Below are 26,632 nucleotides of genomic sequence, written 5' to 3'. Positions count from 1 at the left end.
AGCTCATGGTTTGAAAGAGCCCCACGACAGAGGTTGATCAGAGGTTTGCGAGATGATGCACGGGGTAGAGAAGGTAGAGAAAGAAGTCCTCTTCTCCCTTTCCCACAATACGAGAACTCGGGGGCACTCTGTGAAATTGCTGAGCGGTCAGTCAGAATGGAGAAAAGGAAGTCCTTCACCAAAAGGGTGATGGACGCAGGGAATTCACTGCCACAGGAGGTGGTGGCGGCTGCAAGCATAGCCAACTTCAAGAGGGGGTTGGATAAGCACATGGAGCAGAGGTCCATCGGTGGCTATTAGCCACAGCTTATCGTTGGAACTCTCTGTCTGGGACAGTGATGCTCTGTATTCTTGGTGCTTGGGAGGGGGCAACAGTGGGAGGGCTTCTGGTATCCTGGCCCCACGGGTGGACTTCCTGATGGCACTTGGGGGTTTTTGGCCACTGTGTGACACAGTGTTGGACTGGAGGGGCCACTGGCCTGATCCAACATGGCTTCTCTCATGTTCTTATGTGACACAGAGTGTTGGACTGGATAGGCCACTGGCCTGATCCAACATGGCTTCTCTTATGTTCTTATGTGACACAGATTGTTGGACTGGATGGGCCATTGGCCTGATCCAACATGGCTTCTCTTATGTTCTTATGTGACACAGATTGTTGGACTGGATGGGCCATTGGCCTGATCCAACATGGCTTCTCTTATGTTCTTATGTGACACAGAGTGCTGGACTGGATGGGCCATTGGCCTGATCCAACATGGCTTCTCTTATGTGACACAGAGTGCTGGACTGGATGGGCCATTGACCTGATCCAACATGGCTTCTCTTATGTGACACAGAGTGTTGGACTGGATGGGCCATTGGCCTGATCCAACACGGCTTCTCTTATGTTCTTATGTGACACAGAGTGTTGGACTGGATGGGCCACTGGCCTGATCCAACGTGGCTTCTCTTATGTCCTTATGTGACACAGAGTGTTGGACTGGATGGGCCACTGGCCTGATCCAACGTGGCTTTTCTTATGTCCTTATGTGACACAGAGTGTTGGACTGGAGGGGCCACTGGCCTGATCCAACATGGCTTCTCTGATGTTCTTATGTGACACAGAGTGTTGGACTGGAAGGGCCACTGGCCTGATCCAACATGGCTTCTCTGATGTTCTTATGTGACACAAGTGTTGGACTGGAAGGGCCACTGGCCTGATCCAACATGGCTTCTCTTATGTTCTTATGTGACACAAGTGTTGGGCTGGATGGGCCACTGGCCTGATCCAACATGGCTTCTCTTATGTTCTTATGTGACACAGAGTGTTGGGCTGGATGGGCCATTGGCCTGATCCAACATGGCTTCTCTTATGTTCTTATGTGACACAGAGTGTTGGGCTGGATGGGCCACTGGCCTGATCCAACATGGCTTCTCTTATGTTCTTATGTGACACAGAGTGTTAGGCTGGATGGGCCATTGGCCTGATCCAACATGGCTTCTCTTATGTTCTTATGTGACACAGAGTGTTGGGCTGGATGGGCCACTGGCCTGATCCAACATGGCTTCTCTTATGTTCTTATGTGGCATTTTCACGCATATTATGTTGCTCTCAAAGCCCCCACCACGTTGGCTGGCTTGCAGAATGCATTTAAAGTAAAAGCTGCTTTCTTTCCACCTTTCCTCCCTCCTCTCTAATCTGTTTTTTTCTATTTTCCTTCCTTCCTTCCTTCCTCCCTCCCTCCCCCCTCCCACATTCATATCTTGCAGCTCTCAAGTGTGGCCACCCCTGCCCTACAGGGCCGCTGTAAGTCAGCGCATTGTGCCAACAACAGCAAAGGCTAGCTGTCTCTTCCGTAAGTGCCGGGTATTATCAGCTCATCCCATTTAACATAATATCCAAAGACTGGAACTGCATGAGACTGTTTTGTTCATGCAACGTACTTTGCTTTCTGCAAAAGCTGTGTTTGTTATTTGGCAACTTTTTCTTTTAAGCTCTCAGAAGGGACAAAACCAGAGTTCTAAGGCAGCAGAGGAAGCAGGCAGCCTGCAGTTCTCTTTGAAATATTCTAAACCAGGGGTGTCTAACATGCAGCCCAAGGGCCAAATCAGGCCCCCGAGCAACTGGCTGTCTGCTTCCTTCTCCCTCTCTCTTGCTTCCTTCTGCATATCAGCTTGCTTTGCCAGGCTTGCTCAATCGCATAGGAGCTACAGAGCAAAGCCTCTCTTTTCTCCATTGCCTGAGGCTTCTCCCTTGGGGAGGAAGAGAGGGAGGGAGGGAGGAGAGGAGGAGGGTATTATTAGGAAGGGAATTGAAAACAAATCAGCCAGGATCATAATGCCCCTGTATAAATCGATGGTGCGGTCTCATTTGGAATACTGTGTGCAATTCTGGTCACCACACCTCAAAAAGGATATTATAGCATTGGGAAAAGTGCAGAAAAAGGCAACTAGAATGATTACAGGTTTGGAACACTTTCCCTATGAAGAAAGGTTAAAACGCTTGGGGCTCTTTAGCTTGGAGAAACGTCAACTGTGGGGTGACATGATAGAGGTTTACAAGATTATGTATGGGATGGAGAAGGTAGAGAAAGAAGTACTTTTCTCCCTTTCTCACAATACAAGAACTTGTGGGCATTCAATGAAATTGCTGAGCAGTTGGGTTAGACTCACCCAAAGGGTGATTAACATGTGGAACTCACTGCCACAGGAGGTGGCGGCGGCTACAAGCATAGCCAGCTTCAAGAGGGGGTTAGATAAAAATATGGAGCAGAGGTCCATCAGTGGCTATTAGCCACAGTGTGTGTATATATATATAAATTTTGGCCACTGTGTGATACAGAGTGTTGGACTGGATGGGCCATTGGCCTGATCCAACATGGCTTCTCTTATGTTCTTATGAGAGGTGGAGGAAGACAGGGAGGGAGAGAGGGAGGGAGCTTTGCCAGGCTCTCTCAATCACACAGCAGAGCATTATTAAGCCGGATGAGAAAAAGTGTCACACATATTTACATTTGTATTACCTGCTGTTCCCCAAGATTTCGGGGGGGGGGGGGGGGGACGGATGTCAGAATTGGCCAATGGCTGGGGCTGATGGGAGTTGTAGGCAAAAAAAACATCAGGAGAGCCAACGTACTTTAGAAGTGTTACTTCCCTGCAAAAATTTCAAAAAGCGTATCCAAATATCACATTAACACCCCTACATTGCCAGATATTCCTGCTGATGAATCGTAACCGCATCCCACTGGGAAATGGTTTCTGGTAAGCATTTGTTAGGAAAATAAGACTCTGACAACTCCTTAGCCTACTGAACTGTTCTTGTCGATGCATAGCCCTCTGGCGGCTTTCCTCAGCAGTGCGTGTGTGCCAGAAATGTGCTTCCATCCTCCCACCCCATCCCCCCAAATGCTAAGATGCCGAGCAGCACTCTTAATACTCCGCGAGAACTCAAACAACCCACACAAAAATATGCAAAGTCCTGATCTTGCAGCAGAAAACATCCGGGAGGTGCATTTCAAGTCGAAGAATCGCACTTCTCCCAGATGAATCCACACAGAGGAAGAAGAGAAGACTGAAGATTTATACCCCGCCCTTCTCTCTGAATCAGGGAGGCTCACAATCTCCTTTATTTTCCTCCCCCACAACAGACACCCTGTGAGGTGGGTGAGGCTGAGAGAGCTCTTACAGCAGCTGCCCTTTCAAGGACAGTTCTGCGAGAGCTATGGCTGACCCAAGGCCATTCCAGCAGCTGAAAGTGGAGGAGTGGGGAATCAAACCCGGTTCTCCCAGATAAGAGAGCTCTGGCTGACCCAAGGCCATTCCAGCAGCTGCAAGTGGAGGAGTGGGGAATCAAACCCGGTTCTCCCAGATAAGAGAGCTATGGCTGACCCAAGGCCATTCCAGCAGCTGAAAGTGGAGAAGGGGGAATCAAACCCGGTTCTCCCAGATAAGAGAGCTCTGGCTGACCCAAGGCCATTCCAGCAGCTGCAAGTGAAGGAGTGGGGAATCAAACCCGGTTCTCCCAGATAAGAGAGCTATGGCTGACCCAAGGCCATTCCAGCAGCTGCAAGTGGAGGAGCGAGGAATCAAACCCGGTTCTCCCAGATAAGAGAGCTCTGGCTGACCCAAGGCCATTCCAACAGGTGAAAGTGGAGGACTGGGGAATCAAACCCGGTTCCCCCAGATAAGAGAGCTTTGGCTGACCCAAGGCCATTCCAGCAGCTGCAAGTGGAGGAGTGGGGAATCAAACCCGGTTCTCCCAGATAAGAGAGCTATGGCTGACCCAAGGCCATTCCAGCAGCTGCAAGTGGAGGAGTGGGGAATCAAACCCGGTTCTCCCAGATAAGAGAGCTCTGGCTGACCGAAGGCCATTTCAGCAGCTGCAAGTGGAGGAGCGGGGAATCAAACCCGGTTCTCCCAGATAAGAGAGCTATGGCTGACCCAAGGCCATTTCAGCAGCTGCAAGTGGAGGAGTGGGGAATCAAACCCGGTTCTCCCAGATAAGAGTCCTAACACTTAACCACCACACCAAAACCATCAACCCCCACCCCCTCCCACCAGTCCATGAAAAAATTGTCTTCCACAAAACCGAGAGCCAGTTTGCTGTAGTGGTTAAGTGTGCGGACTCTTACCTGGGAGAACCGGGTTTGATTCCCCACTCCTTCACTTGCACCTGCTGGAATGGCCTTGGGTCAGCTATAGCTCTCTTATCTGGGAGAACCGGGTTTGATTCCCCACTCCTCCACATCCACCTGTTGGAATGGCCTGAGGTCAGCCATAACTCTGGCAGAGGTTGTCCTTGAAAGGGCAGCTGCTGTGAGAGCCCACTCCAGCCCCACCCACCTCACAGGGTGTCTGTTGTGGGGGAGGAAGGTAAAGGAGATTGTGAGCCGCTCTGAGACTCTTTGAAGTGGAGGGCGGGATATAAATCCAATATCTTCATCTACCTCACAGGGTGTCTGTGGGGGGCGGAAGGTAAAGGAGATTGTAAGCCGCTCTGAGACTCTTTGAAGTGGAGGGCGGGATATAAATCCAATATCTTCATCTACCTCACAGGGTGTCTGTTGTGGGGGAGGAAGGTAAAGGAGATTGTGAGCCGCTCTGAGACTCTTCGGAGTGGAGGGCGGGATATAAATCCAATATGTTCATCTACCTCACAGGGTGTCTGTTGTGGGGGAGGAAGGTAAAGGAGATTGTGAGCCGCTCTGAGACTCTTCCGAGTGGAGGGCGGAATATAAATCCAATGTCGTCATTGGTGCAAGTGGAGGAGTGGGGAATCAAACCCGGTTCTCCCAGATAAGAGTCCGCACACTTAACCACTGCACCAAACTTACAAAATGTAAGAGCTGCACAGAATAAACGTCAGATGCTTGAGAGCTGCGAGACAGGAATGTCAGATGTTTGAGAGCAAGCAGACAGGCAGGAAGGCAGGCAAATAGACAGGGGAGGGAGAGAGAGATAGAAAGAAAGCGACTGTAACTTTAAAGGCATTCTCCAAGCCTCCAACTGACAGGGCGGCTTCGAGAGCCACATGTGGCTCCCGAGCCGCAGTTTGGCCACTCCTAGCCTAAATCCTCCCAACCTCCCTGCAAGGTAGGGCAGGATAAGAAAAGGACTGACCCACGGCCACAGAGGTCAATTCTCAGCCAAGTGGGGACTTTCACTTGTTTTTAATCAATGCCACTGATCTCGGTGCGGGGATTTTACCACCTCAACCAACAACGGACGTTCCCCCTAAGCTGTGGAGTCTTGCGGGCAGAAATTCTACTTTGTGAGCTGCTAGCAAGAAAGTTGTGAGCTACTGCACAAATCAGTTTGCTCTGTGGCCATTTTTCCTTAGCTGAGGTAAAAATGTGTGAGCCGGAGGCTAAAAAAACTGTGAGGCAGCTCACACTAACTCAGAAAGAACACTGCCAATAACCCAGCAAGTAAGGTAGGACCAGAACCAGTGGGTCGAAATTACATCAAAAGAGTTTTCGGCTCAACATTAGGAAGAACTTCCTGACTGTTAGAACAGTTTCTCAGCGGAACAGGCTTCCTTGGGAGGTGGTGGGCTCTCCTTCCTTGGAGGTTTTTCAAGAGACTGGATGGCCATCTGACAGCAATGAGGATCCGGTGAATTTAGGGGGAGGTGTTGTGATTTTCCTGCATTGTGCAGGGGGTTCCTCGGGAGGTGGTGGGCTCTCCTTCCTTGGAGGTTTTTCAACAGAGGCTGGATGGCCGTCTGACAGTAATAAGGATCCTGTGAATTTAGGGGGAGGTGTTTGTGATTTTCCTGCATTGTGCAGGGGGTTCCTCGGGAGGTGGTGGGCTCTCCTTCCTTGGAGGTTTTTCAACAGAGGCTGGATGGCCGTCTGACAGTAATAAGGATCCTGTGAATTTAGGGGGAGGTGTTTGTGATTTTCCTGCATCGTGCAGGGGGTTGGACTAGATGTCCCTGGAGGTCCCTTCCAACTCTATGATTCTAAGTGTAGACACACGTTCTGTTTCCCGAGAAACGGAGTTCTGCTACCTACCAGCTGTTTCGTACAATGTCGTAAATCCAGAAGGAGTTGCGCACGTTCTCTTCCCTTTTCTCTTTGTCTTTGCTGAGCCCTGACAACACGTGGATTTCGTTCAGTTCCGGATCGATGGTAGCTCTCTGGGTGAAGCCAGTCATTGGAACTGCGGGTGAGAAAAGCGGCAAAAAAAAATGTTATTCGTTCACTGAGTTTAGACTCTGCCCCTCCTCCGAGGTTCTCAAAGCGGCATCCACAGATTGCCCGTCCTCTGTTTTATCCTCGCGACAACCCTGTAAGGTAGACTTACGCTGAGAATCTGCAACCAGCACAAGGTCGCCTGGGAAAAGTTTCAAGGCAAGTCGGGATGGAAGACTGAATGTGAGCGAGGCGACTGAATTTCTAAAGCCAGCTGGTTTGATTAGACTTCTCCCAAAAATAATTGGAGTAATGGTAAAGATCAAAATGAATAGCGACCCGACACTAGGCAATTATAAATGAGCCTCTCTTCCTTCTATTGGCTGAGGCTCCTCACCCTCCTGCTTCCCTGGGGAAGGAAGGAAAGAGCCAGAGTTTCCTTTGGCCCAGTTCCCTGGACCCCATGGGAGAAATACAAAGAAAGCACCTTTAAGACCGATGTGCTAATGTTTTAAGCATGTTTTAAGGGATTTTTTTTAAAATCTTTAATTGTGTCTGTGTCCTTTATAAAGTTTATATCTCTGCTACCTAATCTTAAATAGGAACACACATGGCCCAGCCTGACAAGGTCTCATTTATGTCAGATTCAGCCCTCGTAACAAATGAGTTTGACACCCGTGGACTAGAAAGTTTGCCAAATCTTAAGAGTTCAGCAAGATTCTCATGGGGGGTTGAACAATAGAGCCCAAAATGGAGCGAGACCTAAATCAGTTTCGCAGGGCTTGCAAAACCACCCTCTGTCAACTTGCGTTTAAGATGGAACCCGGGTAATGACACCTAGCCATCCTACACATATATTGAACTGTAGCACTTTAATCTGTAGCCGATAATATTTTAATTGTTTATTTAACTTAATTTGAATGTATTTAACTATTTTAATTGTCTTTTATTGTAATGATTGTATTTTATTGTAATCATGGTGTAAACCATGTCCTGTGAGCCGCCCTGAGCCCGCCTCGGCGGGGGAGGGCGGGATATAAGAATAAATTTATTATTATTAAAATCAAGTTTTTTGGGGGGTGGGGGGAGTGGTAAAGCTGCAGTGCTGCAGTCGGAGCCCTCTGCTCACAACCTGAGTTCAATCCCAGCGGAAGCTGGGTTCAGGTAGCTGGCTCCAGGTTGACTCAGCCTTCCTTCCTTCTGAGGTCGGTAAAATGAGGACCCAGCTCGCTGGAGGGGAAAGCATAGACGACTGGGGAAGGCAAGGGCAAACCACCCCGTAAAAAGTCTGCCGTGAAAATGTTGTGAAAGCAACGTCACTCCAGAGTCGGAAACGACTGGTGCTTGCACAGGGGACTACCTTTGCCTTTTTTTTTTTTTTAAGAAAGAAAGAGCACAATAAAATTTAGAGGTTACGGAGCTCTCCTCCTGTGAGCTCCTGCCTCAAAAATGAGGCCTGATACCAAGTAAGTTTGGACTTGCAGATCACCATACTGAAAAGGCTGGGAACTTCTAGCTCTTTACCGGAGAGGGGAGGCAGACAGACCACTAGATGGCAGGAAAGCCACAGAACCTAAAGGGACTCGACAGCTCATGGAGCCCACCTCTTTGGACTCCAGCACTGGCTCTCAAGCGCTACCTGAGCTCCGTAATCCCAATGCAGCCGGCGTGGCTTTATGACTCAGGCAGCCCGCAGCTAGCTCCATCCAACAGGTTTAAGTTTTTACAGCCATACATCTTTCTGAAACTACCCTGACAGTGGTTTTTTGTTTTTTTTTAAAGTGTGCATTGGAAAAGTCAGTTGGTGAAAGGGCAAGTGTTAACGCGGCATTTAGAGAAACGGCATTCGGTTAATGTTCTTACGCGCTGCCTGAAGAAAAGCTAGAAGTCAGGCAAATCGAACCCCAGGCTCTGACACCATTACCAATGAGGAGGCGGGCAAGAACTTTTTATTTTTTTGTCTCGTCACATTGTTCCTCTTGCACAGACGGCACTGCTCCCTCTGAATGGTGGAGTCTTGTGAGCAAAATTTCTACTTGCAAGCTATTGGCAAAGAAGGAGGAGGAGGAAGAAAGAAGGAAGAAGGAGAAGGAGAAGAAGGAGGAGGAGGAGGAAGAAGAAAAAGAAGAAAAAGGAGGAGGAGGAGAAAGAGGAGGAAGGAGAAGAAAAGGAAGAAAAAGAAAAAGAGGAAGAGGAAGAGAAAGAGAAAGAGAAAGGAGGAGGAGGAAGAAGAGGAAGAAAAAGGAGGTGGTGGTGGTGATACTGGATTTATACCCCGCCCTTCACTCTGAATCAGTCTCAGAGCAGCTCACAATCTCCTTTCCCTCCCTCCCCCACAACAGACACCCTGTGAGGTGGGTGGGGTTGAGAGGGCTCTTACAGCAGCTGCCCTTTCAAGGACAACCTCTGCCAGAGCTACGGCTGACCCAAGGCCATGCCAGCAGGTGCAAGTAGAGGAGTGGGGAATCAAACCCGGTTCTCCCAGATAAGAAGAAGACGACTGCAGATTTATACCCCGCCCTTCTCTCTGAATCAGTCTCAGAGCAGCTCACAATCTCCTTTACCTTCCTCCCCCACAGCAGACACCCTGTGAGGTGGGTGGGGCTGAGAGGGCTCTCCCAGCAGCTGCCCTTTCAAGGACAATCTCTGCCAGAGTGATGGCTGACCCAAGGCCATTTCAGCAACTGCAAGTGGAGGAGGGGGGAATGAAACCCGGTTCTCCCAGATAAGAGAGCTCTGGCTGACCCAAGGCCCTTCCGGCAGCTGCAAGTGGAGGAGAGGGGAAATCAACCCGGTTCTCCTAGTACGAATGGAAAGCAGGAGCTGGCAGAGGAGTTAAATACTTTTTATGCCCGGTTTGAAGTGGATCAAAAGAAAGCGGAATTACCAGTAACATCATCGTTGGGGACCGAGCGAGGTGCTCCTTTTGTTGTGAGGGAGCACGATGTTAGGTGTATAATGAAGGCAGTAAATTCTAGAAAGGCTGCAGGTCCTGATAATATCCCTGGTTGTGTAGTAAAGGAATGTGCAGGGCAGTTAGCCGGGGTGTGGACTGAGATTTTCAATCGTTCTTTGTCACAATCCATTGTTCCCACTTGTTTGAAGGCTTCCCTTATTGTCCCAATACCAAAGAGGACGCCAGCAAAGGTTTTAAATGACTATAGGCCAGTGGCCTTGACTTCTGTTATAATGAAGTGTTTTGAACAATCAGTTCGAAAATATATTATTTCCTGCCTTCCTGTTATTTTTGATGAATATCAGTTTGCTTACAGGAAAAATAGATCTACTGAGGATGCTGTTAATACTGTTCTCTATACTGCTTTATCGCATTTGGATAAAAAGGGGACGTATGTTAGAATGTTGTTTGTAGATTTTAGTTCTGCTTTTAATACAATATCACCCCATAGATTGTTGTTTAAGCTTAAAGATTTGAAGCTGTCGGACTCTATATGTGAGTGGATTTTGAATTTTTTGTCAGGTCGTTCACAAAGGGTTAAAATGGATGGATATATTTCCTCCGTGAAGATCTTAAATACTGGCACCCCTCAGGGATGTGTCTTGAGTCCACTTCTTTTCACTATTTACACGTCTGATTGTGTTTCTAGCAGTCTGAGTAACAAAATCATTAAGTATGCAGATGATACAACGTTGGTAGGGCTCATCTCTGAGGATGATGAGTCTGCGTATAGGAGGGAAGTTCAACAGCTGTCCCTTTGGTGTAAAGTAAATAATCTTATTTTTAATATAAATAAGACGAAGGAAATTATAGTGGATTACAGGAAGAATAGTTTGGACATCCAGCCGTTGTTTATTGATGGTGTTATGGTAGAACAGGTGACAGAATGGAAGTTTCTGGGAATTACCATGAAACAGGATCTAACATGGGGGGCAAATACTTTAGCTCTAGAGAAAAAGGCCCAGCAACGACTATACTACTTAAGACTCTTCAGATCACTACAACTGTCAGGGAGTCTGCTGGTTGCCTTTTATCGTAGTTCCATTGAGAGCATTTTATCTTATTGCCTCTGCGTGTGGTTTGGGAGCTGCACGGAAGCAGAGAGAAGGGTGCTCCAAAGAGTGACGAGAAGAGCACAAAAGATTTGTGGATGTTCTCTCCCCTCATTGGTGGATCTGTATAATATGGGATGTAAAAGGAAGATACAAATGATCCTAAGGGACCCTTCACATCTGGGCCATTTGCTATTTGAGATCTTACCGTCAGGTAGACGATATAGAGTGTTGAAGGCTAGGACAAACAGATTTAAGGACAGTTTCTATCCAAGTGCTGTGGTTAGGCTAAATGCAGGGTTATGAAGGATTATCTGTTTTAGATATATTTAAATGGTTTAAATGGTTTTATGAATGTTTATCTGTTTTAGATGTATTTAAATGGTTTTAATGGTTTAAATGGTTTTAGATGTATTTAAATGGTATGAATATGAATATGTGTGTGTTTGATGTGTTGGTATGTTTTGTGGAAGAGCACCTCATTTTGTTGCTCTCTTTTTGTTGAGAACAATGACAATAAATTTATCTATCTATCTATCTATCTATCTATCTATCTATCTATCTATCTATCTATCTATCTATCTATCTATCTAGATAAGAGAGCTCTGGCTGACCCAAGACCATTCCAGCAGCTGCAAGTGGAGGAGAGGGGAAATCAACCCGGTTCTCCCAGATAAGAGAGCTATGGCTGACCCAAGGCCATTCCAGCAGCTGCAAGTGGAGGAGTGGGGAATCAAACCCTGTTCTCCCAGATAAGAGCTCTGGCTGACCCAAGGCCATGCCAGCAGATGCAAGTGGAGGAGTGGGGAATCCAACCCGGTTCTCCCAGATAAGAGAGCTCTGGCTGACCCAAGGCCATCCCAGCAGGTGCAAGTGGAGGAGTGGGGAATCAAACCCGGTTCTCCCAGATAAGAGAGCTCTGGCTGACCCAAGGCCATTCCAGCAGCTGCAAGTGGAGGAGTGGGGAATCAAACCCGGTTCCCCCAGATAAGAGTCTGCACACTTCACCACTACACCAAACTGGCTCTCCAGTTTGAGTCTGATTCAATATATGGCAACTTCTTGTATGTTTTCATATCTGTAAATAGGTGACCCAACAGGAAGGCTGTGCTTATTCATAGACGGCACTCGAACTCATGACTTTACTAATATGCTGCTGGACACGCTCTGCCCTACCACCTTTCACGAGGACGGGGAGGAGCAGGCCCTTGAAAGAAGAACTCTCAGGAAAGCTGTGCAGGAACGGCTGAAGCTGTGCTCTTAGTTGCACGTTCGGATCAAAAAAACCCAGCTGCAAAATGCTGACGATTTTAAATTAATTCCTCCCTCTCCCCCCCCCCAAAAAAGAGCACATCAAATAATTGGCCGCCCCTCCCTCCCCGTCTCCCGGGGCAACCGGCCTCTCAGCAGGCATCCGAGACCGGCATGTGCCTGGGCCTCTGTTTTTCTCCTCTGTCTTCCCGGATCGGTTTACAAGGTGGCGAGGGCGGGAGGGGAGTCATGCGCTAGGTGAAGGCGCCTGGCAGCTGGCCAAGTCGCTCAGCATAAAAAAAAAGGGCGGGGGAGATGCTCTTGCAAATACTGCCGTCCTCCTTTAAAGGAAAGGAAAAGAAAGCACCAGTCGTTTCCGACTCTGGGGTGACGCTGCTTTCACAACGTTTTCACGGCAGACTTTTTATGGGGTGGTTTGCCCTTGCCTTCCCCAGTCATCTACACTTTCCCCCCAGCAAGCTGGGGACTCATTGGACCGACCTCGGAAGCATGGAAGGCCGAGTCAACCTGGAGCCAGCTACCTGAACCAGCTCGCGCTGGAATCGAACTCAGGTCATGAGCAGAGGGCTCCGACTGCAGTACTGCAGCTTTACCACTCTGCGCCACGGGGCTCCTTTAAAAGGTGCATGCAAAACCAGGCTTGTAACGATTAGAGTGATTAACAGACATTTTCACATTCTGACGTGTTACTGTTTTAGCGCTTTTTCATACTCACGCCACCCAGAGCAAAGGTTTGCTCAATTTGTTAATTTTACTATTTTGTCATTGGAACCTTAAATTTGTACCATTTTGCATTCTAAACCACTGCCTACCAGCTATATGCAGCTCTGCTCACTGTACCTGATTTCTTGTCTGATGAAGCGTGCTTGGAGCTTTGTTGGTCTTAAAGGCGCACTTTGTTGGTCTTAAAGGGGCACTTCGTTGGTCTTAAAGGCGCACTTGACTCCTGCTTTCTTCTACTGCCTCAGACCAACACGGCCGCCCCCACTTGGATCTATCTGAATAAAACTTTGTTGGTCTTAAAGGGGCACTTGACTCCTGCTTTGTTCTAAAACCTGAATTTGTTCACAGGACGGAGTGGGGGGGGGGGAGAAAACTCAGCATCTGGTTAGCAGCTCTGCAGACAGTAGGCAGGGCCTAGGGGAGGCCTGCTCTAGCTTGCTTTTGGCTTCTTTTCTCGCACTCCGCAGGCAGGAAAACACCACGCCGTGACTAAGCATCCGATCGGCTGCCAGCAAAACAAGCACCCAGCGGTTCCGAGAGGCGTATTCGAAACGGACACGTTTGAGCCCTTTGCAGTCTGCTCGCTTCCATACCCAGCCCCTCCTCTTGTTAATCCTGTGGTCCAAACCCGGTGGTTGTCTGAGCGATCCAGAACTCCCCTCCGAAAGCACAGCACGTGGGGAAGGCCAAGGACGGCGTTCAAAGGGAAGGAAAGCGGGCGGGATGCTGGGAGAAGGAGCCTGAAGTCATTATCGCCTTCATGGTTTTCATCGGCTCCTGGCTTACAGCTCTTCGACTGCGATAAAAACTCTTTCTACCGGCAAAAGCTGGTGCGGCGCCGGAGTAAACCCCGCGGAGACCCCTAGGCAATCAAAATCTCGGGGGCCCCTTGCAAATTATCTGAGTTGGAACGCCAGACCTGCCAGCTTCGGCCCCCGCTGCAGCCATCTTCTCAAAAGCCCCTTTGACAAAGCTGCAGGGGGGGGGGGGGAGGCAGGGAGAGGCAAACGTGGTGACGACGCCAGCATCAGCCTCACCAGGCGAGTCGGGCAAAGAGCGGCTCAGTTGTCGGCTGCGTGTGCAGGCTCCGAGGGCTGCAAGCAGGGGGGAAATGAGGAGGAAAAGCTGGCCCGGGACCCTAGAGGCGTGGGGGCCCATAGGCCAGTGTCTAGGTGATCTAATTGCTAATCCGGCCCTGAGTCGGTGGCGTTCCATCTAAGCCCGTCCATCTGCGTAACGGTCTACGGAAGACGAGGTAGTAAAATCTCAAATGTTTAAGTGGGCAATCGATGTAAATCAAGAAATACAGATGGATACATGGGAGTATCTTTGGAAGAACTCTATGAAATTATTGACATGTCAGCATATAAAAGAAAATTGTTTTAAGATGATGTATAGGTGGTATATGACTCCTAAAAAATTGGCAAAGATAAATAAAAAGATGCCAGACAGATGTTGGAAATGTAGAAGACATGAAGGTTCTTTTTACCATATGCGGTGGACTTGCGAAAGAGCGAAAAAGTATTTGCAGATGATTCAACGAGAAATTTCGAGGATCTTGGGATATGAATTCAAAAAAGTAGCAGAGACTTTTTAATTGAGATTACAAATGGAAAAAATTCCAAAAGAAGATAGAACTTTGATCTGGTACTTGCTTTCAGCGGCTAGGGCATTGTATGCGCAGTTATGGAAGCAAGAAAAAATACCAGAAAAATGGGATCGGATTGTAAAAGTTATAACATGGGAGTGAGATGGACAAACTGACAAGAATCTTAAGAGACTACGATTTGGAAGCGTATGAAAAGGAATGGAAAAAGTGTAGATGTTATGTAGAAGTAGAATGGAATATAAAAGGAGATTGGACAATTTTTTAATAATGATAAAGTACTAAAAAAAAAGTAGAATATGAATACAGGTTCTTATGGTTTAAGGGTACCTTTAAATGTTAGTATTTTAAGTATATAACTTCGTGAGGCCCTGCGGAGTAGGACTATATTATCCCACGGTGCAGATGGGGGGGGGGGAAGGGGGGCAAGCCAACGGCATCTGTGGGGCCATTTGGACCACGGCAGAGATGAGATTCAAACTGGGGGACTTCACACTCCGTAGGGCCATCTCTTTGCCTTGCGGCGTCCTCGCTGTGTCAGGGTCGCGAGGAGGTCCGTAAGGCTCGCTAGCCCACATGTCTTTCTTAAAAAGGAACATGCCTGCCCGCATATAATTTTAAATCATTTCTATGGTGCATCGTTAGCATGAAAGGAAGGAGAGAGAAGGGAACGACAGACAGCTAATTGTCCCCTCCGCTCCCCGTTTAGCTTTATTTCACTCTACCAACCCCAGTATCGACGTCCTACGCTTGCCCCAGTTTATGTAGAGCAAGGGCGGCCAATCTGTGGCTGGGGAGACACATGTGGCTCTTTAACACTGGGAGGGACCGTGGCTCAGCGGTAGAGCATCTGCTTGGTAAGCAGAAGGTCCCAGGTTCAATCCCCGGCATCTCCAACTGAAAAAGGTCCAGCCAAGTAAGTGTGAAAAATCTCAGTTTAAGACCCTGGAGAGCCCCTGCCGGTCAGGGGAGGGATGGTGGCTCAGCGGTAGAGCATCTGCTTGGTAAGCAGAAGGTTCTAGGTTCAATCCCTGGCAACTCCAACTTAAAAAGGGTCCAGGCAAGTAGGCGTAAAAAACCTCAGCTTGAGACCCTGGAGAGCCCCTGCCGGTCAGGGGAGGGATGGTGGCTTAGTGGTAGAGCATCTGCTTGGTAAGCACAAGGTCCCAGGTTCAATCCCTGACATCTCCAACTCAAAAAGGGTCCAGGCAAGTAGGCATGAAAAACCTCAGCTTGAGACCCTGGAGAGCCCCTGCCGGTCAGGGGAGGGATGGTGGCTTAGTGGTAGAGCATCTGCTTGGTAAGCACAAGGTCCCAGGTTCAATCCCTGACATCTCCAACTCAAAAAGGGTCCAGGCAAGTAGGCATGAAAAACCTCAGATTGAGACCCTGGAGAGCTGCGGCCAGTCTGAGTAGGCAAGACTGTCTTTGATGGACCCAGGGTCTGATTCCGTATAAGGCAGCTTCATATGTTCATAGATATGTTCACACATATTGTGTGGCTCTCGAAGCCCCCACTGCCCCGGTAGGCAAAGAGAGGGAAAGGCATTTCTTTAAACCACTTCTCCAAGCCGAGCCAACTGGCAGCTTGGAAAATGTATTTAATGTTGAAGTTGTTTTCTTTCCACCTCTCCCTCCCTCCCCATCTTCCTTCCTTCCTTCCTCCCTCCTCATCTTCCTTCCTTCCTTCCTCCCTCCCCATCTTCCTTCCTCCCTCCGCATCTTCCTTCCTTCCTCCCTCCCCATCTTCCTTCCTTCCTTCCTTCCTCCCTCCTCATCTTCCTTCCTCCCTCCCCATCTTCCTTCCTTCCTCCCTCCCCATCTTCCTTCCTTCCTTCCTCCCTCCTCATCCTCCTTCCTTCCTCCCTCCCCATCTTCCTTCCTTCCTCCCTCCCCATCTTCCTTCCTTCCTCCCTCCCCATCTTCCTTCCTTCCTTCCTTCCTCCCTCATCTTCCTTCCTTCCTCCCTCCCCATCTTCCTTCCTCCCCATCTTCCTTTTTTCCTCCCTCCTCATCTTCCTTCCTCCGTCCCCATCTTCCTTCCTTCCTCCCTCCTCATCTTCCTTCCTTCCTCCCTCCCCATCTTCCTTCCTTCCTTCCTCCCTCCTCATCTTCCTTCCTTTCTTCCCTCTAGTAACGTCCGATGTTCATGTCTTGCGGCTCTCAACCATCTGATGTCTATTCTACGTGGCTCTTGCATTAAGCAAGTTTGGCCTCCCCTGCACTATCTCATTAAATGCTCACATCTGTTCTATATAGCCCAATGATTAGAGCACCAGAATGGTGTTATCGTTCTATAAAACAAAGGAGGGAAGATACACCGTCCGCTGTGAGCACAATTTTACAAAGCGATCGGAAAACTGATTTCCGCAAAGCTGAGCGAGGGGTTGTTTTACAGGGCCGGCAGAGCCACCGACCGACCGACCAAACAGCACACGCTGAGGGTGTTAAAAGATTTGCCTTCTGCTATGATCCCGAGGAATGCGGTTCAGAGTTCACAAGAGGACTGGGGGGGGGGGAGTGAGTGTTTACAGAGAGCGTGAGCAGCTGGAACATGACGCACGGCCACGTGGGCTGAGCCACAACAAAACAGCACAACAGCCGGACCCCACGCCTGCGCCGTCTAGAGGCACGACGTGGCCCGTCGGTAAACAAACACAGCTTGTTCGGAGCTTGCCTTCTCTTTTATGCAGAGAGGGCAACAACTCAGACGGCAAATCTGACACACACACACACACACACTATCTCAACCTTAAGGAAAAGGAAAGGAAAGGTCCCCTGTGCAAGCACCAGTCGTTTCCGACTCTGGGGTGACGTTGCTTTCACAACATTTTCACGGCAGACTTTTGACGGGGTGGTTTGCCATTGCCTTCCCCGGTCCTCTACGCTTTCCCCCCAGCAAGCTGGGTGCTCATTTGACCGAACTCAGAAGGATGGAAGGCTGAGTCAACCTCGAGCCGGCTACCTGAAAACCCAGCTTCCGCCGGGGATTTAACTCAGGTCGTGAGCAGAGCTTAGGACTGCAGCGCCGCGGCTTCAACCCTCTGTGCCACGGGGCTCTTATTCTCAACCTTAAGCGTTACTATAAATCCTGTATTTCCCCATTAGCGAGAACATCTCGTGGAAGTCAGGGAGAGAAAGGCAAGCAGACGCCATGTTGGAAGACTGCCTGAAGAAGGCCTCGGGAAAGGGTATCCTGATAACAGCGGGATGATTACAAGATCTTCCTTGTGAAAGAGCGAAGGCTGTTCTGCTCAAGAGCGACACAACTAAGTAGTAGACAAGTGGCACCTTTAAGACCAACTAAGTTTTATTCAGAAGGTCAGCTTTCACATGCTCTTAAGCAGACGACATCAGACAAAACGGGAACGGCAAGCCATCTTTAAAGATAGAGAAAGTGGGCAGTGAGTTGGTATGTAGAGTCGTGGGAACATTTTTTTAGCAAATTAAAAGAATCCCAAATTGGGGTCTGTGTTGGTTTGTTTGGTATTGTTAACTGAGCTGTAACAACCCACCACTGTATCACCCTCCACTGTCGTTACAGCGCAGTTAACAGCACCAACAAACAAAGACAGACCCCAATTTGGGATCCTTTTAATCTGCTAAAAACATTCCCATGACTCTACATACCAACTCACTGCCCACTTTCTCTATATTTAAAGATGGCTTGCCGTTCCAGTTTTGTCTGATGAAGTCTGCTTAGAGCATGCTGTCAGGAAACGTTTCATCGAAGTTATTGATGCCTTATGCTACTAACCCTATGTCTGAATAAAATATTGTAGCACTAACACCTGTGCCCTGCAAGAAGAGGAGGAAGGGTGGGAACGGAGCTGCCAGAACTCCAAAGGCCAGCACCGCCTTTGAAGTGCAAAGCGCCAAGCTCGTTTCTCTGGCGCCTCCCCAGCAAAGCAAGGACATCACCAGGGGGGAGAAGGCAGCCATCACTGGTAACAGATAAGCGGGCGTGTGAAGGAATCACTTGCAGGGCCAAATGTAACTTTATTATGAGAAGTAGCTTAAAGCCCAGTCCTTTGAAGTGTATACATAAATGCCAAGGGGTACATCTACCCGTTATCAGTTTCAATGCATCCGTGGAGAGAGTAGCATGGTTGTAATCGACAAATGAAACTTAGTTTTGAACAAAGACAAGTCTGATCATTTTGGAACTTCAATGAACCCTTTGCTGACACATACGAAAGCTTACATTCTGAATAAAACTTAGCTGGTCTTAAAGGTGACACTTGTACACTACTTTGTTCTACTGCTCAAGAGCAGTTCTGGGAGAGCTCTCTCAGCCCCACCAACCTCACAAGGGTGTCTGCTGTGGGGAAGAGAAGGGAAAGGAGACTGTAATACACCCTGCGGCTACTTTGGCTAGCGAAGGGTGGGGTATAAATCCAATCTCTTCTTCTTCTTCTCTTCTTCCACCCCTTCCCCCATTGGCGGCCAGTACTGGAGCAGGAGAGCTACAACAGAGGGACCCTAGGGAGACCAGAGTGCCCATGAAAACGTGCAGCAAGCTTGGGCCCGGCTCACCTTTTAACAGAATTCGTGGGTGGCTAAGTTAACCCCATCCCCAGGTTAGCACCCTGTCAGCACAGTCAAGGGGAAGGTCTCACATAAACATGCATGAAAAGGCCTTACGTGGAACTAAACCATTGGCCCATCAAAGTCAATGCTGCCTACCAGGGGTGGAATTCTAGCAGGAGCTCCTTTACGTATTAGGCCACACCCTCCCGATGTAGCCACTCCTCCAAGGGCTTACAAAAAAGAGCCTTGTACACTCCCGGAAGATTGGCTACATCAGGGAGGTGTGGCCTAATAGGCAAAGGAGATCCTGATAGAATTCCTTACAGGGCTCTTCGAACAGGGCCTACTGAGAGCTCCAGGAGGATTGGCTGCATCAGGGGTGTGTGGCCTAATAGGCAAAGGAGATCCTGATAGAATTCCTTACAGGGCTCTTCGAACAGGGCCTACTGAGAGCTCCAGGAGGATTGGCTGCATCAGGGGTGTGTGGCCTAATAGGCAAAGGAGGTCCTGATAGAATTCCTTACAGGGCTCTTCGAACAGGGCCTACTGAGAGCTCCAGGAGGATTGGCTGCATCAGGGGTGTGTGGCCTAATAGGCAAAGGAGGTCCTGATAGAATTCCTTACAGGGCTCTTCATACAGGGCCTACTGAGAGCTCCAGGAGGATTGGCTGCATCAGGGGTGTGGCCTAATAGGCAAAGGAGGTCCTGCTAGAATTCCTTACAGGGCTCTTTGTACAAGGCCTACTGTAAGCTCTTGGAGGATTAGCTACATCAGGGGGGTGTGGCCTAATAGGCAAAGGAGGTCCTGCTAGAATTCCTTACAGGGCTCTTCGTACAGGGCCTACTGTAAGCTCCAGGAGGATTGGCTACATCAGGGGGGTGCGGCCTAATAGGCAAAGGAGGTCCTGCTAGAATTCCTTACAGGGCTCTTAGCACAGGGCCTACTGAGAGCTCCAGGAGGATTGGCTACGTAGGCCCCAGGAGGATTGGCTACATCAGGGGGGTGCGGCCTAATAGGCAAAGGAGGTCCTGCTAGAATTCCTTACAGGGCTCTTAGCACAGGGCCTACTGAGAGCTCCAGGAGGATTGGCTACATCAGGGGGGTGTGGCCCAATAGGCAAAGGAGGTCCTGCTAGAATTCCTTACAGGGCTCTTCGTACAGGGCCTGCTGGAAGCTCCAGGAGGATTGGCTACATCAGGGGGTGTGGCCTAATAGGCAAAGGAGGTCCTGCTAGAATTCCTTACAGGGCTCTTCGTACAGGGCCTACTGAGAGCTCCTGGAGGATTGGCTGCATCAGGGGTGTGTGGCCTAACATGCAAAGGAGGTCCTGCTAGAATTCCTTACAGGGCTCTTCGTACAGGGCCTACTGAGAGCTCCTGGAGGATTGGCTACATCAGGGGTGTGTGGCCTAACATGCAAAGGAGGTCCTGCTAGAATTCCTTACAGGGCTCTTCGTACAGGGCCAACTGTAAACTCCAGGAGGATTGGCTACGTCAGGGGTGTGTGGCCTAATAGGCAAAGGAGGTCCTGCTGGAATTCCTTATAGGGCTCTTCGTACAGGTCCTGCTGAGAGCTCCAGGAGGATTGGCTACATCAGGGGTGTGTGGCCTAATATGCAAAGGTGCTCCTGCTAGGATTCCACCCCTGCTGCCTACTCAGACTGGCAGCGGTTTCTCTAGGGTCTCAGGTTGAGGTTCTTCACATCAGCTCTCCAAGGTGTCCTTCTAAGGCCTTTCCCCTCAGCAACTGCCTGGTCCTTTTAACTGGAGATGCCCGGGATTGAACCTGGGACCTTCTGCATACTAAGCCACCGTGCCCCTCCTCAAATCACTTTCCTGGAATATTAAAACTGAACCTGAATGCGAGCGAGTTTCTTTTGTCCCCCGGAAGGCTTATAAAAACATTGCCTCTTAGGTCAATGCTGGCTTTCTCTGACCAAGCGTTTCGTTAACTACCTCTCCGTTAGAAAGGAAACTATTAGAAGCAGGAGCTAAAATGACTCAGCGGAGACTCAAATGGCTCAACTGAGTACTTTGGTCACCGTAGGAGAGGGCGAGAATTGCTGGGAAAAGACAACAGGAAAGGTTGGAGGCAGCAGGAAAAGAGAAAGACCCAACATGAGATAGATGGACTCATTCAAGGAAACTGCGGCCCTCAGTTAGCAAGGCCTGAGCAGAGCTGTGTCACATAAGAACATAAGAGAAGCCATGTTGGGTCAGGCCAATGGCCCATCCAGTCCAACACTCTGTGTCACATAAGAGAAGCCATGTTGGATTAGTCCAGTGGCCCATCCAGTCCAACACTCTGTGTTACATAAGAACAGAAGAGAAGCCATGTTGGGTCAGGCCAATGGCCCATCCAGTCCAACACTTTGTGTCACATAAGAACATAAGAGAAGCCATGTTGGATTAGGCCAATGGCCCATCCAGTCCAACACTCTGTGTCACACAAGAACTTAAGGAAAGCCATGTTGGGTCAGGCCAATGGCCCATCCAGTCCAACACTCTGTGTCACACAAGAACTTAAGGAAAGCCATGTTGGGTCAGGCCAATGGCCCATCCAGTCCAACACTCTGTGTCACGTGAGAGAAGCCATGTTGGATTAGGCCAATGTCCCATCCAGTCCAACACTCTGTGTCACATAAGAACATAAGAGAAGCCATGTTGGGTCAGGCCAATGGCCCATCCAGTCCAACATTCTGTGTCACACGGTGGCCAAAACGCAGGTGCCATCAGGAGGTCCATCAGGGAGGCAGTACACCAGAAGCTATCCCACTGTTGCCCCCCACCCCCCAGCACCAAGAATACAGAGCATCACTTGCCCCAGACAGAGAGTTCCATCAATATGCTGTGGCTAATAGCCACTGATGGACCTCTGCTCCAGATGTTTATCCAATACCCTCTTGAAGCTGTCTATTCTTGTTGACCTGAGCTGTACTGGATCCAGCTCACGTGAGTGGTAACCTCCTGCCCTAACTTTGGAAAACTGCCCCTCTCGCATACCCACGCATAATATTGGTGGACAGCGTGGGGGGGGGGGGTTTGTGCAAGCATCTCCGTGTTTTATTGGACTACTGAGCCACTTTGCGCAGGGAACAGATGCCGTCTTACAGCTGAACGCATTCAGCGGTGTCCCGTCCCGCCCCCCCGGGCCCAAACTGTATTAATTGCACGTTGCAGTTAGTCAAATGAGAACAACATAATTAGGCCTCTTCCCCCCTCCCCCTTGCCGCCCTACAAAGGTTGAACAGCAGCTTTTGTGAGCAAGGGACTCATTAGCAGTCACAGATGAACAGAATGCCCATTCGTCGCCATCCTTGTGTGTCCGAGAAAGGAAATAAACAGTGCCCGACTTTTCCCTTCATAGTTTGCGGAAGGACACGTTAGAATTAGCCTCTCTCCACGAGGAGTAAAAAAGATGTATTCTGTTCACAGATGGACACACGCGAAGCTGCCATTGGCCCATCGCAATCAGTATTGGCTACTTAGACCAGCATACGTTCTCCAGGGTCTCAGGCTGAGGTCTTTCCCATCGCCTACTGCCTGGCCATGTTAACTGGAGATGCTGAACTTGGGACCTTCTGAATGCCAAGCAGATGCTCTTCCACTGAGTCACACCCCTTTTAAGGGCGCAGACTCTTATCTGGGAGAGCTGGGGTTTGATTCCCCACTCCTCCACTTGCAGCTGCTGGAATGGCCTTGGGTCAGCTGTAGCTCTGGCAGACCTGTCCTTGAAAGGGCAGCTGCTATATGAGCTCTCTCAGCCCCACCTACATCATAAGGGTGTGTTGTGGGGGAAGGAGATTGTAAGCCACTCTGAGACTCTGATTCAGAGAGAAGGGCAGGGTATAAATTTACTGTCTTCTCCTCCTCCTTCTCCTCCTCCCTCTTCTCTTCCTCCTTCTTTCTCCTCCTCCTCCTCCCTCTTCTCTTTCTTCTTCTTCTTCCTCCTCCTTCTTCTCCTCTTCCTCCTCCTCCTTCTCCTCCTCTTCCTCCTTCTCCTCTTTCTTCTTCTCTTCCTCCTCCTCCTTCCTCTTCCTTCTGTTTGCAGGGAGCTGCTCGAGGCCTAGCCATGGCATATGCTGGGAGCCACTGTGGGGGCCTGGCTGTGGTGGTGGATGCTGGGAAAGGCTTCTAGCTCAGAGCACCTCCCAGGCTCTACTGCTCCTCCCAGCAGGCTCTAAGGCGGAGGGAGGGGCTGAATCATGCCATGCTTGAGCAGGGGGGATAAGTGGGCTACTCTCCCCTCCCCAAGCCTTGTGGGCCCTCCACGCATCCATAGCTATTAGCCAGACTGACTAAATTGAACCTTCCTGCCCAGAGGCGGCAGACTTGAATAAGAAAAGGCCCTGCTGGAATTCATTTGCATATTAGGCCACACACCCCTGATGCCACCATTGTTCCACACAGGGCTTTTTGTGGAGAAAGCCCAGCGGGAACTCACTTGCATATTAGGCCACACCCCCTGATGCCACCATTGTTCCACACAGGGCTTCATTGAAGAGAGAGCCCAGCGGGAACTCATTTGCATATTAGGCCGCACCCCCTGATGCCACCATTGTTCCGCGCAGGGCTTCTTTGTAGAGAAAGCCCAGCAGGAACTCATTTGCATATTAGGCCACATCCCCGATGCCACCATTGTTCCGCACAGGGCTTTTTGTCGAGAAAGTCCAGCGGGAACGCATTTGCATATTAGGCCGCACCCCCTGATGCCATCATTGTTCCACGCGGGGCTTCTTTGTGGAGAAAGCCCAGCAGGAACTCATCTGCATATTAGGCCACACCCCTGATGCCACCATTGTTCCATGCGGGGCTTTTTTCGGAGAAAGCCCAGCAGGAACTCATTTCAATATTAGACCAGACACATACACACACACACACACACCCGTTGCCACCGTTCTTTCACACAGGGCTTTTAAAAAAGTGAAATCCCAGCAGGAACTCATTTGCATATTAGGCCAGAACCCCTAATGCCACCAGGGCTTTTTGCAGAGAAAGCCCAGCAGGAACTCATTTGCATATTAGGCCACACCCCTGACACCAAACCAGGCAAAACTGCATTCCGGTGCATTCCTGCTTAAATGAAATTAAATTTTTAAAAGCCCTTTCTATAGGCACATTTGCCATGAGATGACGCATGAGGATCTTAGGCCAATCACAACTCCTGCCGGTCCGAAAAGGATTTCCGTCGTTTCTCTTATCCCTGAATTCTGTGCCCAAGCGCTTCTTGCTTCCAGCCATCGCTACTTTTTAGGGACCGTTTGGTTTTGATCCTGGCGTCCCGCCGCGCGAGTCGATGCCAGCTCCGTCAGCCGCACGTGTATCGGGTATCTGCTTGTTTCAAAACGGATGCCAACTTCAACGACTTCACCGGGCAAACGGTTCTCTTGTAAGAAAGCTCAGAGACCCTCCTTGATGAAATGCGGAAATAACTCTGGCCGTCAATCTCGGATGTGGTGATTCCCGCTCAGCGTCTAACAGCGTGTTCTTTGGCCTGGTGCCTGCCGTTCCGACTGCCGCTGATGGCTTCTGCAGTTGCCGTGGCACCTCTTTGCTGCTTCGTCTGTTACGGCTGTCGTCGTGGCGATGGGGGTCGCTGGCAGCAAAAGGCCAGACTTGAAACGCGCTTAACAGTTTGCCAAGCACGGCAGTAAAAGGGCTGAATCGAAAGAAGCACGCCACCTGCGCTACATAAAAGGCCAGGAAGGCCTTGGGAAACGGGCCATTTTCTGGGGAGCAGCCCTGTTTTATATATTAAAAATCAGGGCTGGAGTTATTTCAGGGCTTCCTATTGAGGCTATAGTATGAAATGCCTTGGGACAGAAGCCAGGGTTTGTGTGCTCATAAAAATGTGTGAAAAGTGAACGGATATGCTGCATATATAGGGTTTCGGTGGGGTTTTTTTCGCATTGCATGGGCATGCCTTAGGAGGAAAGTGTTCTCCACCCCCCTTGCTGTATTCCCCTTGTTCCACCCCAAGAACGTGATCTCTGGATGGTGCCATAAACCTCTGGGTGTGTTCTGTTTTACAGTCAAATCACTTCCAGCTTCAGGAGGGGATTGGATCAACATTTGAAGCAGAGGTCCATCAGTGGCTATTAGCCACAGTGTATTGTTGGAACTCTCTGTCTGGGGCAGTGATGCTCTGTATTCTTGGTGCTTGGGGGGCAACAGTGGGACGGTTTCTAGTGTCCTGGCCCCACTGATGGACCTCCTGAGGGCAACTGTTTTTTTTTTTTTGGCCACTGTGTGACACAGAGTGTTGGACTGGATGGGCCATTGGCCTGATCCAACATGGCTTCTCTTGTGTTCTTATATGACACAGAGTGTTGGACTGGATGGGCCATTGGCCTGTTCTAACATGGCTTCTCTTATGTTCTTATGTGACACAGAGTGCTGAACTGGATGGGCCACTGGCCTGATCCAACGTGGCTTCTCTTATGTTCTTATGAGACACAGAGTGTTGGACTGGAGGGGCCATTGGCCTGATCTAGCATGGCTTCTCTTATGTTCTTATGTGACACAGAATGTTGGACTGGATGGGTCACTGGCCTGATCCAACATGGCTTCTCTTATGTTCTTCTGTGACACAGAGTGTTGGATTGGATGGACCATTGGCCTGATCCAACATGGCTTCTCTTATGTTCCTATGTGACACAGAGTGTTGGACTGGATGGACCATTGGCCTTATCCAACATGGCTTCTCTTATGTTCTTATGTGACATTGAGTGTTGGACTGGATGGGCCACTGGCCTAATCCAACATCGCTTCTCTTGTGTTCTTATGTGACACAGAGTGTTAGACTGGATAGGCCACTGGCCTGATCCAGCATGGCTTCTCTTATGCTCTTATGTGACACAGAATGTTGGACTGGATGGGCCACTGGCCTGATCCAACATGGCTTCTCTTATGTTCTTATGTGACACAGAGTGTTGGACTGGATGGGCCATTGGCCTGATCCAACATGGCTTCTCTTATGTGACACAGAGCGTTGGACTGGATGGCTTCTCTTATGTTCTTATGGCCCTGCTGGTGGACCTCCTGATGGCACCTGGGTTTTAGCCACTGTGTGACACAGAGTGTTGGACTGGATGGGCCACTGGCCTGATCCAACAGGACTTCTCTTATGTTCTTATATTCTTAACATTAGTGATGACCAGGGGTCATTTCATATGAAAACAGGTGCTCGAGCTCAACATTTGCATATACCACACATCCCTGACATCACCCGAAGGTGGACTAAATTATATCAGCTCAGCATCTACCTCCTGATGCTTCTTGAATTAGAACTGTCATCATAAAACCTTACTCCCATCCACTGTTCCCTATAAGCTGAGTTTGCATGAGCTAGCTCGCAAATTTTGAGCCTCCAACTCACACATTTTTGTCTTAGCTCAGGAAGGATGACCCCAGAGCACACCAATTTATGCAGTTGCTCACAACTTTAACACCCGTAGAATGTTTGCTCACAAGACTCTGCAGCTTAGAGGGAACACTGCTTCCCTCATACGCTTAAAATTGCTTTCTTCTTTGTGGCCACAGTGGCATGATGAAGATTTCCATCTGTCTGCTTTCTATGTTTTGGTTATTCTCCCATTTTTTGTGAGGCAAAATATTAGAAAGTTTGTCAAATCTTAAGAGTTCTGACTTCGAACTACTGCTTAAACAATCGGACTATAATCACAAAGGCGTAATTTCTAAAACTTATGCCATATTGATTTCTCTGGATAGCGTTCAACGTTTACCGTGCCAGTCAAAATGGCAACGTAACTGTGGGATAGCTCTCAGCGATGACCAATGGGACAAGGTCTGGTTCTCTAATTTGTTCCGCACCAAACCGATCAGTTCAAAATTAATATCTTACAAAATTATAACA

General features: G+C 49.3%; 1 protein-coding gene across 1 annotated transcript in view; it reads right to left on the bottom strand.

Moving 5' to 3' along the window:
* The window catches only part of MKLN1 (muskelin 1), a 266,746-nt gene that overhangs the window by 19,346 nt on the left and 220,768 nt on the right, over window positions 1–26,632 (bottom strand). The window contains exon 14 of the mRNA XM_060244456.1: window positions 6,498–6,645. Within this exon, the coding sequence (XP_060100439.1) occupies window positions 6,498–6,645 (148 nt within the window). The remainder of the gene's footprint in view (window positions 1–6,497; window positions 6,646–26,632) is intronic.

This window comes from Heteronotia binoei, chromosome 8 (genome assembly GCF_032191835.1).
Source record: "Heteronotia binoei isolate CCM8104 ecotype False Entrance Well chromosome 8, APGP_CSIRO_Hbin_v1, whole genome shotgun sequence".
Classification (NCBI taxonomy): Eukaryota; Metazoa; Chordata; class Lepidosauria; order Squamata; family Gekkonidae; genus Heteronotia; species Heteronotia binoei.
This window is presented reverse-complemented; position numbering and strand designations above follow the sequence as displayed.